The sequence below is a fragment of the Rhinoraja longicauda genome, chromosome 33, assembly GCF_053455715.1.
Source record: "Rhinoraja longicauda isolate Sanriku21f chromosome 33, sRhiLon1.1, whole genome shotgun sequence".
NCBI classification, from domain to species: Eukaryota; Metazoa; Chordata; class Chondrichthyes; order Rajiformes; family Arhynchobatidae; genus Rhinoraja; species Rhinoraja longicauda.
The window spans coordinates 13,441,330-13,453,941 of NC_135985.1; the positions used below are offsets into that span (position 1 = coordinate 13,441,330).

Consider the following 12,612-nt stretch of genomic DNA (forward strand, 5'->3'; position numbering starts at 1 on the left):
TTTTGATGCTAAGAGTCCCCATGCCATGAAGTTCGATGCATAATGTGGTTGGAATTGGGGTGCAGATTAGCAACTCCCATCACTGCTTCCAACTATTTAGAGTCTGATGTAATGGCGAATGAAATTTGTGCCTCAAACAGTGTAGCCTTTATTTAACCAGGGAACAATATTTAGCTGTCAAGTATGATATTTGAATTATATTTTGCTTACCACTTATTATAAATGACATTACTAAACCGATCACCAGAACATACCAGTCGTGTTTATGTATTTACATCTGGTATGTTCTGGCAATAATATACTTTAGTAACATCAACATTTTGATCTTCAGTTTCAATGACATATATTCATTTGGTTACCCTTATACCAAATTGTTTCTGTTTTGTTTTACCATTAAATGAATGAAGTAGTGTTTGCAGGTTTTTTTGGTAAATGCCCAAGAAGTTCTTTGGGGAAGTACTTATAGATTTATTGTGGAAGCCTCTGCAGAACAGATTGAATTATCAATGCTGAATTAAGATATTCATCTTTCCCAAGTCTAGTTTTGTGTGTAGACTAAATGGTGCTGAAATTTGGAGCATTTGATAGCTGTAATAATTTGTACTTTCATTATTTACAATTATTCATGCAATATTTATATTCTGTCATTTGAAGACTTTCCTGGAGATGTAGTTAATAAATCTCTCTCAGAGAGGGCCAGTCCCATGCTTTGGAAATCAAAAGTCAGGCGAAGAAGAGCATCTCACCCTGCTGCTGAGTCTTCTAGTGAGCAAGGAGCCAGTGAAGCCGACATTGACAGTGATAGCGGCTATTGCAGTCCCAAGCACAGTCACACTCAGACCACGTCAACTACTGCTCAGAGTACAGAATGCGGCAATGTTAAAGTATGTAAATCTACATTGTTAATCAATGTAAACTTGTATTGCAATGTGTTCGAATAGAAGATGCTGATAATAGTTTTGAATCACTGTCTTAATTGATCAAATAACCATTTGGGCAATTTCCATTATGCTATACCTTTAAGACTTTTGTATCAGTATTTACCTTTCTTACTGTGAATTTACAATAAAATGCTTAAGGGAAGAAAGGATGGTGGTAAAGCTTTGTATCCAATAAACCTTTATATATTTTTTTTAAATATTAAAGGTTTCTGAGGAAAGAGTAAAGGCTAAGGGAAAATAATCAACTGGGAACATTTGTTATATAATTGAATTTGGTTTATATTTGTGGAATAGATGCAATACATTGAGCTATATTTGATTATAGATTATAGATGAGGCTCTCACTAGGGTCTCCTTGATATCCCGCAGCTCGACTCTTGCTCCCCTTTCTCCCATTCGTAACAAAGACAGTCCCCCTTGTCCTCTCCTTCCACCCCATCAGCCGTCACATACAGCATATAATCCTCCAACATTTTCGCCACCTCCAGCGGGAATCCCTCTACTGGCCATCTTCCCATCTCCACCCCTTTCTGCTTTCTGCAGAGATCAACCCCTCCGAAACCCCCTGGTCAACTTGTCCCTTCCCACCCAAACCACCTCCTCCCCAGGTACTTTCCCCTGTAACCGCAGGAGATGCAACACCTGTCCCTTTACCTCCCCCCTCGACTCCATCCAAGGACCTAAAGTCTTTCCAGGTGAGGTAGAGGTTCACCTGCACCTCCTCGAACCTCATCTACTGTATCTGCTGTTCCAGGTGTCAACTTCTCCATATCGGTGAGACCAAGCGCAGGCTTGGCGATCCTTTCGGTGAACACCTCCGCTCAGTCCATCTTAACCTACCTGATCTCCCGGTGGCTCAGCAATTCAACTCCCCCTACCATTCCCAATCTGACTTTTCTGTCTTGGGCCTCCTCCATTGTCAGAGTGAGGCTCAGCACAAATTGGAGGAAGAGCACCTCATATTTTGCTTGGGTAGTTTACACCCCAGCGGTATGAACATTGACTTCTCTAACTTCAGATAGCCCTTGCTTTCTCTCTCCGTCCCCTCCCCTTCCCAGTTCTCCCACCAGTCTTACTGCCTCCCACTACATTCTATCTTTGTCCCATCCCCTCCCCTGACATCAGTCTGAAGAAGGGTCTCGACCCGAAACATCACCCATTCCTTCTCTCCAGAGATGCTGAGTTACTCCAGCATTTTGTGTCTACCTTCAATTTGAACCAGCATCTGCAGTTCTTTCCTACACAACCTGTATTTGATATTGTTAATATGTCTTAATAATAGACAATAGACAATAGGTGCAGGAGTAGGCCATTCGGCCAAGTGTTTCATGAAAGCATTGGCGATCAAAATTTGACATGGATTAATTTGATTAAGTTGGAATGAGAGTAGATGAGGCATGATTTCTAGATTTTTAATAATTGGAACCTGAAGATGAATCGCAGAAAATCAGGAATACAAAAGAAATTCAAATATATCCAAAATGTGAGGAGCTGAAGAAGATTAGAGATGAGGTGGGGTGTTCCAATGGGGGATTTGAAAATAAGGATGTAAATATTAATATAGCATGGTTTGTTATCAGCGTAAGCAGGAAAAGATATGGGGTGTTGGGTGAATGAGATGGACATATTAGAACACAAATATCTGGATTACTTCAACTTTACACAACGTAGGAAGAGGAAAATAATTTTTTGTGTTTATCGAGTACAGGGGCTTTGTTTTTCCCAAGAGAATTAGAAGAGATTTCTGCTTGTCCAGCACTGGATATCAGCCAAACAGTGACAGGACAAGAGGGAGGATGATTAGGTGGAGTCTATTTGGGTTCATTGTATTTATTAAAGCTGATGCTGAACATTTTGATAATGTTACAAAGAGCTGTACTTTGATAAGAAGTGGGAGAGAGCAAATAATAGACTCTCGACATACAAGTGCAAGAGCAGGAAGAGAAGTTTTGTGTTTGGAATCTTTGTAAAAATAATACAAATTACAACAGTTTAAAAATTATTATTCAGAGGAAAAATTAAGCAAGTTGAAAAAGCCAAGATGGATTGGTGTCCCAAAATTGGCAGATATAATTGTAATTTAATTAATGCCTTCCAAGCGAAGGTGTTAACAGTAGAGATCCACTTTTTTTGAGTGAATTGGTGAAAGGAAAGACATACAGAGCTCAAAATGCTTCGATGGCTTAAAATGTTGGAGTGAATCGTGCTGAATAAGGCCCACTGCCTGTTGTTCTTGGCTTTACCTGTGCCATTGAGAAGGACTGAATTTGTTAACTCATGAATAAATTGAATGGCAAGGTGTTCTATGACTTTGGTAATCTAGTCCAGAAACCCTTCCTCAGAATATCCTAACAGCCTTTGACTGAAGGACAATTTCTGATTGGAATTTTGTTGCCTGTTAAAGCCCGTGGGGCATCTTTAGATATTAAATACCTCCTGATATTCAGAGACACAAAATCACATTACAGAGCCATAAATATGGTAAAATAATTAAAAACAAAATGCTTGTCTTTCCATTTTCCAATCTCAAAGGCCCATTGAAATGAATCTGCTCTCTGATTTCACCCGAGGTTTCACTAACAGTGAGATCAAATAGACTAATTCCCCAACGCAATGGGGAATCTGAGCAAGACTGGGCTGGGCTGTTCGGTACTTGGAGGCCAGCTACAGAGAGCAGAGTTGTATCTATCACTCATTAAGTAATGAGTTTGCTGGGGGCCTGTTGAATGTCGAGAATTACTTTCACAGCCTTTGGCCACAACATTCCTCCCATTGAGAATTAATGGAGGCTTATAATAAATGGTAGCAAATAATGCCGAAGAAAACCAGACAATGTAGAAAGTACAGTCTACATGTAGAAACTAATTGGGGAAGCTAAATTCAAATTGAAAGGACAATATTAGTAGATTAGGTAATTAAAAAGGAATTGATAAACATTGACAAATTTGTAGTAGTTATTCAAAAGAAGGGTGGCCCAATTATTCCTTAATCACCAGATAGGATCTTTTTATGGAGTTTTTTATTTTTTCAAATGATTGTTATGTATCTTTCTCACAGCTCTCTGCCATTAATGAGGCAGTTAAGTTCCTAAAGAACACTTTGCAATGTTAAAATTTGTAATGAAGTACAGTCAAATCTTTTGAGGATATAATTCAGGAATGGCAATGAATCCCAAGAACTGTGAATTACACAATCATGAATTGCTGGGAACTTGGCGGTTGATTTTGTGGTAGCCACCAGCCAACCAGCTGCTGTAGATGAGAAAAGTCAGAAACTATTGGAACTCCTTACTCCAAGAATGTAATTAATCAAAAGCAAAGCATGCGTGCTTTGACGTGATGACACTTGCAGTCGGAAGCAGGTCTTCGTCAAATTGCCATAGCTAAATGGAATAATGCAGCTGTCTTTTTTATATAACTTATTTAAAAGATGCATTTATGTTGACCTAAGCTAAAGTCTGTTAAATGTTTTTACAGTGCAATATTTCAAAGATGATTTTCAAATTTGTTTCTTGGGTTGAGTTGTAGCAAATGAAATATCTCCATCTCTTTTAAATACTACAGGATTTCCAGCACTTTTTAATTTTGATTTCCAGCATTGTGAATGTTTTTCTTTTCTAACAATTTTACAAAGTGCCAGTTTGAACACAAAAAAGCTGCTCACATGAAAAATTCTGACCTTAAATCCACGACAAAACTATTTAGTGCATTCATCCAAGTTTGAATTTTCAGTTCAAACATTTTTATGATACATCAACTAATGTTTCAAATGTTAATACTTTCATGTAGCCATTCAAAACTAATTTTTTTGTTTATTTCTCTCCATTCAGAAGATTTGTAAATGTTTAAATAAAATTGACAATGAGCAGGTAGTAGAGTTTCATTTATTTGGTCCTGAAACAAATATTGTGTTCCTTTTGTCAACTTCAATATGTACAATATTTCATTAGGAAAGAATGTATTTAGCTGTGCAGAGTTTTGTTAAATTAATGTCTTTGTTTTTAATTTCAGGCAGAGGATTCAGCAGGGATCACAGGTAATTACTAATGATTGCAATAGATAATTAAGGTATTTATTCACAAAATGCTGGACTAACTCAGCAGGTCAGGCAGCATCTCAGGAGAGAAGGAATGGGTGACGTTTCGGGTCGAGACCCTTCAATAGATAATTATGTTTACTGTTTGCATGGTGATGAGCATGGCAGTCATTGAGAGTTTGGAATGATTACTTCTGAGTAGTTGAAGGACAAAGCATTATGCATTTCAGAGGAGGATTGATACTTCTGTGAGGAAGAATCGAACATTGTGTATGGAGGCAGATCTGATTATAGATCCTGTTAGAAAGGTGTGGAAGTGTTTGTTTCGTGTGAATATTTGCATAGGCTCTCGGTCCAAATGTACTGTTTCTGTGGTAATAGAAGGGACTCGACCCAAAACGTCACCCATTCCTTCTCTCCCGAGATGCTGCCTGACCCGTTGAGTTACTCCAGCATTTTTTGTCTACCTTATACACTTTTGATGCTATGTAAAGCATATGTTTTGCTCAAGTTAAAATCAGTCCACATCAATTGAGGCACCCATCTCCTTGCTGGCAACTTGATTATGTTGGCATTCTGCTGTTTATTAGTTCGAGGTATACAGCAGGGAAACGGGCCTTTCAGCCCAATTTATTCATGATAATTAAATGTTAATTTGAACATCCTATTTGCCTCCATATCCCTTGAGACCCCCCCCCCCCCCCTTCTATCCTTGTACCTGTCCAAATGTTTCAAAATGATAATTTTACCTACCTATTTACCTCCTAATTTTGACACGATCAGAAAGTTGTCTTTGTAAACCTGATCAATAATTTGAATATGGGATCAGAACTGGACATGTGATGTCGTTTGAACTGAGCGTGACTGGTTAAGGTTTTCAAAAATTTGTTCTTGTGGTGTGTGGCACGGTTGTATTTATTGCTCATTTACAACTACTCTTGAGACGGTGATAGTGGACCTGCTTCCTTGCACAAATTGTTTTAAATGCCTCTTAGCTTCTAATTACTGCTCCATTTTATTTGGGCATGTTGACTGTTGAGCATTAATTTCAGCAACCTGAATGGAATATGCATTATGTGATTTATGTTTTTTCTTGGGTAAAGGAATATTTAGAAAGATGTCACAGTGTAGCCCAGTAAGATAAGTGTTTGGATTTTGGAAATCACATTTATTGTTGAAGCTAAAGTTTTCTGCTTTCTATTTGTGTAAAATTGTTAGATCCTTCAAAAATTATAACCTAAAATAGCATGCTTGTCCATATCTGAGCATGCTTGTACATATTAATTTATGATGATTTATGTTAGTATGCTGTAAATATATATTTTGTCCTTTTAAAGTGAAATGTTACCATAGTTATTTATAGAAATGGAATGATCTCTTCATCAGGAACTCCTAGTTGGGCGAATATAGCTTCCCAAGCACCACAGAGGTTTGGGGTGGATAGATTCCAGGTGATTCCTTGCAACAGAGGTGGAAGACTAGTAGATCAGCGAAAAACACAGGTATGTAAATTTACGTAAATTTTGAATTTGTTGCATGCAAGTTTAAATTATATTAAAATTTCAGAAAATGGTACACTTTCAGGTTAATTTGCAAAGTCCTTTTCTGTACCAACATTGAGTGTTGTAGTAAACAAACTTGGATCTCCAGCACCATCACAACAAAAAAAATACTTCAAATATTATTCTGTTTATGTAAATTGAAGTTGGATGTTGTTTTATTCATCTTTCTTATTAAAAGGATTAAAAGAATACTTCCACAACTACAAATCTGGTGGTAAATAGAAACTACAAATCTGGTGGTAAATAGATCAGCATTTTTGGTATAAAGACTCATCAGATCAGACAGCATCTGCTCAGGTGGAAGCAGTTAACATTTCAGGTTTAAAACATGGCTTAAAATTGGGACTGCCATGATGTTGAGCGCTTCTTCAATCACTCTTCTATCGGGTCTAAGACCTTTCATCAGAAATAGGAAACGTTTGAAATTTAAGATGTTTAAAGTTGTAGCGAAAGGGGAGGTCATGGAGAGAACGCCAGAGACAAGGTGCAGACTTTAAGAGATTCTCAATGAGATAAATGGCAGTGATGCTCTCTAAGAGTGAAGTTTTGTTAATTATAGCTAACTATCTGCAAGAAATGTAAATAGAAGATGAAAGGAGAATACAGGAAAGGAGAAAATAAACTGTTGGAATTATGTGGGTATGGATTGTCTAACTGGTAGAAGGAAGCTATAAAGGAAAAGAAAGACATTGTGGAAAGACTGGGATTGTAGGAGTAATCTGCGCATAGTTATGAAGAGGCCATCGATACTGGGGGAAAAGGAGTGGTGTCTTGCAGATAGTAGATGCCACCAAGCAGAGTGTGTGGATTTGTGATGGATATTGGATATAAATAGAAAATGCTGCTTGCATAGCCATGTCCATGATCCAACTAACAATGTTCTGTTGTCAGCATTTTTCCTTGCTGTTTAAAACTTGGTATTTGAAACAGGATGAAAAATGTGGGTTTTTTTCTCTTTCTTGGAGAAGGCTTTTGAATCTGGTTTTGGGTTTTACATTAACTAAATATTCATCTCATAATTACTTGTTGAAATGATATCACTTATCTATTAAAATATTAAGCTCTTCACACTCACTTAGTTTCCTTTTGCAAGACAACTAATTTTTGCTTTGAGATGCATACAAGAGTTGAGAGTGTTTAATTGCCATATGCACAGGGACCACAACAATAAAATTCTTGCTGCAGCTTTGCAGGCACATTAAATGCAGAAACACTAGAAATATACAAGAAATTGTCCAGGTAAACCAGGATAGAATGAGCTCTGAAGATTTATTTCATGAATGGTATTGCTAACTGCAGAGCAGTGCAAGTGCTCGGGAATGTTTGACATGAATAATGAATGGGTTAAGAGATTTTCCAGGATCTGTGGGCTTGAATAATTGTACTGATTATGAAATTTTGGAAGATCTGGGCTGTTTATAAATTGATCAGTTTTGGTGTGCAGGATTGTTTCAGAGGGAGGATGCAAGACACAGAGAGAACACCAAGCCAACAGAAGAATCGTGATTGGACTGCCAGACAGTCCCCTGAAAAACTGCAGTTTACCAATGGGCGAAAGACCGGAGCTGATCAAAATAATGACTCGTTATATTTTAAGGTATTCAGGTTTCGTGCATTAATGCAAATAAAATGTTTGAATTGTTTTAGTTGCTTCTTCGATTGATCATTCCTAGTTTGGGACCTAAAGTGTAAAGCTTTGTGTGCTGCAGCTATGTGCATGTAAAATGCAAGTTTAATCTCTATCCTTATTGCACGAGCTGATGTAAGCCCTGGAGTCTTGAACAACAAGCATTATCTAGGCTAAGCGGACTGATGTAGAGTACTAAATACGAATCCCTAATGTCTTAAGGCAATCTGTTTTCAGGTACATTTAAATCCAAAAGAAATGTATTTCAATACTGCAATTAACATTCCGAGGTCAGAATTCTCTGTTCTGTGGACAGATATTTGACTTGCTATAAAGGTTTTCCATTAAATAGCGTCATGTCAGATAAGTATTGTTTCCAGAACCATGACAAGACAATAATGGCAAAACAGTCTTCATAGAAATATGAGATACCCATCAAGTTATTACTGTTCATTGACTGCCTCTAGTACTGCGTTTTATGCTCTTGCCTTTCAACAAGTGTAAATCTTTTCTAAATAGGATGACAGTGAGTTTCCGGAATTGATTAGTGGAGCAGGGGTTTCTAAGAGAGTTGGCCTTGATAATGCTCAGACTAAATGTTCTTCCGTTTGTCAACTCCTAAAAAATCCATTGGGGGTAAGTATGGTTTTGGATCTCTATTTCCCATTATATTCAACAAAATGTTACATTTGAATATCTATGTTTCACGACAATCAAATTGGGGCAAAACTGCATCATTTTGTAGAGGATTGTTGATGATTTGCACTGCTTTTCTCTTAAGAATTTTGGTATGTAAATGTTTTTTTTATTCTTGAGATAAATAAGTAATATAAGAATTTGTTTGTGTTGATCATTGTTATGATTTACTGTGCCTTTCCCTAGCTGGGTGATCTCCCAGAAACCTCTCCAATCAACATAGTACAGACACCAATTCCAATAACTACAGCTATTCCAAAACGTGCAAAAAGTCAAAGGAAAAAAGCATTGGCTGCAGCACTTGCCACAGCTCAGGAGTATTCAGAGATTAGCATGGAGCAAAAAAAGCTCCAGGTGAGTACCTTTTTAGTAATGGGCAAAGTTTAGAAAGTAGGCAAACATGGTACGCAGCTCATTATTTACCTTTGACATTAGGTTATTTTTGGCATCCATAAACCTAAAGCAGTTGTATTTGATTAGCAGGGTAAAGGCAAGTCAAGAAATTAATATTCCTCCATGTAAGTTTGTGGTTGTAAACTTGTGCACTATGATAGATATCTAATAAAATTGTATAGATTTTTTTTTTAAATACCCTCTATCTACTGAATACACTTGGGTATTCCAAAACATTCATTTAGTGCATTGTTGCCTGTGGCTCTTTGTGCTCGGTCTTTTTCATGCTTTGCATTTTCTCAAGGAGGCTCTGAATAAGGCAGCAGGGAGGAAGAGTAAAGCTCCTGTACAACTGGATCTTGGTGACATGTTAGCTGCACTAGAGAAGCAGCAGCAAGCCATGAAAGCAAGGCAAATGACGAACACAAAACCACTGTCATACTCGGGTAAATTTCGTTGTTGTACTTGGGTACCTAATTTTCTTTCCTTAGACTACTTCCTCTTCATGTTTCTATTAAAATGCCAAAGAATTCAAATTCATCGAAGTAATTACACAGAAGGAAATATTGAGGCAGTTTTTAAAATACTTCGCATGTGCAGCAGCATCTGTAGAGATGCAAATGGTTGATCCTACCGGTCAATTATCTTGCATCTCTCTCCACAATTGCTGCCTGAACTGCTGTGTAATCAAAACTGTTTCTTGTTTGCAGATTCCACTATTTAGTTTGGTTTTGCGCCCTGAATGGCACCTGCCATTCTTCGTGTGTTTTTGAACGTTTAAATGGAACTTGTCAGAGATGTGGGTGAAAAGGACCATGTAGAATACATTCAATATCTTCCCATTGAGAAATATGATGCCCGCTTTGTCCAGATTTTCCCTTTTCTAATTTGATATGTCAATGGTTATTTTGAAAAATCACATGAAAATATTTGACAACATAATATTTTATCACACATTATTTGTCCTGTAAACGAGACCCATTATTAATTTTTCTACCAATGGAAGTGAGATACTATATAAGGAATATAACATTTCACTACTTTGGATAGATTGGAACCCGAATAACCCCGAACAATGTCTCTCAGCTGCCACCACAAAAATTGAGTTATATTGATCCAGTATCAGTCTCTTAAATCAATTTGAGCTTTACATAAGTAAATGGTTTGTATTCTCGAGTGATAGGCCTATTGCAGCTAACAGAAAAATGAGTTGGATTCAAAGCCAGGGGTCAGGATGATTAGGAGATCATCTGATGTTCTCTGTATCTCAAATTCTACTGTTTAAAGTTCACTTTATCTAAACACAGTCTCATTTAATATCTTGTCATTTCACAGGCATTGGTCTCAGAATCCTGAGGTCAGTTGCAGTATACTAAGTTCACCTTTGTCGTTGAAATATTGTTCCAATAAATGTTTTCTTATCCCTTTTCCAGTTGGTACAACAGCGTTTTTTTCTGTCAAAGATTGTGGGAGCATGAAAAATTTACACAAACAATTTGTTGGATTTCATAATCCATTGGATTCTGGTGCCCCGAGAATACGAAGAGGGAAGGAAAGGGAGATTCCAAAAGCTAAACGTCCAACTGCTCTTAAAAAGGTAAAAATGTGGTCAGAATTATCAATCTTAATTATGGCTGGGTGTATTTAGTTTTATTTAATTTGTTTTCATATAACTTGGTTGTATTTCATCGGGTGGCGCCACCACAGTGGCTGCCTTGCCAACAGTTTGTCTGTCCTTTCCACTGTTTTTATTATTTTAAGTTTATGTTAAGTGTTTCTTGGTTTGTTTCGTGTGGGGGGGGGATTGGGCAAACTTATTTTCAATCTATTACCTCGACGGAGATGCGGTTTTTCTCAGTATCGTATCTCCGTCCCCTCTACGGCCTAACATAGAGGAATTGCCGGCCTTTCCTGGAGACCGACCCGGCGCTTCAAGCCGCGGGCACGGCGTGGACTTTAACATCGTAGAGCTGTGATCCTTTGCCGAGGATCGACTGAAGAGCTCCAAACGCGGGGCCCGTGGACTTTAACAATACAATACAATACAATATATCTTTATTGTCATTGTACCCAGGGGTACAACGAGATTGGGAATGCGCCTCCCATACGATGCAATAATTTAGGTAATTTAGACAGCAGCAACCCAACGAAACGAAACAGTTGTAACAGTTTTGGACAGGGTAAAGTGCAAGTTGATCTATGCGTTGTGGCCATCCGGCTCAGCAGGACCGGTTCATAGCAGCTATGGCCCTGGGGATGAAGCTGTTCCTGAGTCTGGAGGTGCGGGCATAGAAGGCCTTGTATCGTCTGCCCGATGGAAGGAGTTCGAACAGACTGTTGCAGGGGTGTGAAGAGTCTTTGTGGATGCTGGTGGCTTTTCTGAGGCATCGTGTGTTGTAGATGCCCTCCAAGTCTGGTAGCTGTGTTCCGATGGCCCTCTGAGCTCTATGGACTACCCACCGTAGAGCTTTCCCTTCTGCCTCCGTGCAGCTGAGGTACCACACAGGGATGCCATGCTTTAGGATGCTCTCTATGGTGCAGCGGTAGAAGGTCGTCAGCAGCTGTTGGGGTAGACCAGACTTTTTCCAGTGTTCTTAAGTAGAACATCGTGAAGCCTGCGGTCTCTGGTAAGAAGAGGCTGCCCTGGGAGCTCCATACCGTGGAGAGGTTTTTTTCAACAGTCCCGACGCCGGAGTTTCAATCATCCCGACGCGAGGGCCTCGTACAGTCGGCAGCAGCGACTGCGGATGGTTCAACAGCTCCGACTCCGGGTGAACAAAGAGGAAGCTGATTAAACTTTATTACCTTCCATCACAGTGATGAATGTGGAATCCACTGTGGTGGATGTTTGTTAAATTTTACTTTATGTGGCGGTGGATCTTGGTGCTTTTCACTTAGTATGGCTGTATGGTAACTCAAATATCACTGTACCTTAATTGGTACATGTGACAATACATTAATCTTGGATTTTGAATTTTGAATCTAGTAAATGAAAGACAAACATTGATATTAATGAGGAAAAGTTGTGATTTATCCTTATAAATAATGACTAACTGGATATTTCCCTTGAGTAGAATCTGATTATGGATGTATCTGATCAGTGAGTTTGGTTGGGATGGTTTGTTGAGACTAAGTAACCCGCCTTTTTAAGGAAGGTTCATCAAACCCATTATTTGTCTGAGCTGTTGCTTAAACAAAGGTTTGGCCATCCATCCTCCTTCTAATCAAATGTGCAGTATTCAATAGAAAAAAAGGGAAAGAAGACGCTGATTCAGAAAGGATTTGAAATGTTTTAGTTACCTATATAATGGAACATATGGATAACTACAATTGAAAATTATTGTACTTTAGTTATCAT

The 12,612-nt window shown here is 38.3% G+C and overlaps 1 protein-coding gene across 4 annotated transcripts in view; it reads left to right on the forward strand.

Annotated features, from left to right (window-relative positions):
* Positions 1-12,612, forward strand: part of secisbp2l (SECIS binding protein 2-like) — a 52,379-nt gene that overhangs the window by 26,187 nt on the left and 13,580 nt on the right. For 2 of the 4 annotated variants that reach the window (XM_078427591.1, XM_078427593.1), the window contains 8 exons: positions 655-884; positions 4,952-4,976; positions 6,363-6,478; positions 7,983-8,135; positions 8,685-8,801; positions 9,048-9,215; positions 9,559-9,700; positions 10,688-10,851. In XM_078427591.1, coding sequence (XP_078283717.1) covers positions 655-884; positions 4,952-4,976; positions 6,363-6,478; positions 7,983-8,135; positions 8,685-8,801; positions 9,048-9,215; positions 9,559-9,700; positions 10,688-10,851 — 1,115 coding nt within the window. The remainder of the gene's footprint in view (positions 1-654; positions 885-4,951; positions 4,977-6,362; positions 6,479-7,982; positions 8,136-8,684; positions 8,802-9,047; positions 9,216-9,558; positions 9,701-10,687; positions 10,852-12,612) is intronic. The other 2 variants (XM_078427592.1, XM_078427595.1) reach the window with 2 other exon arrangements.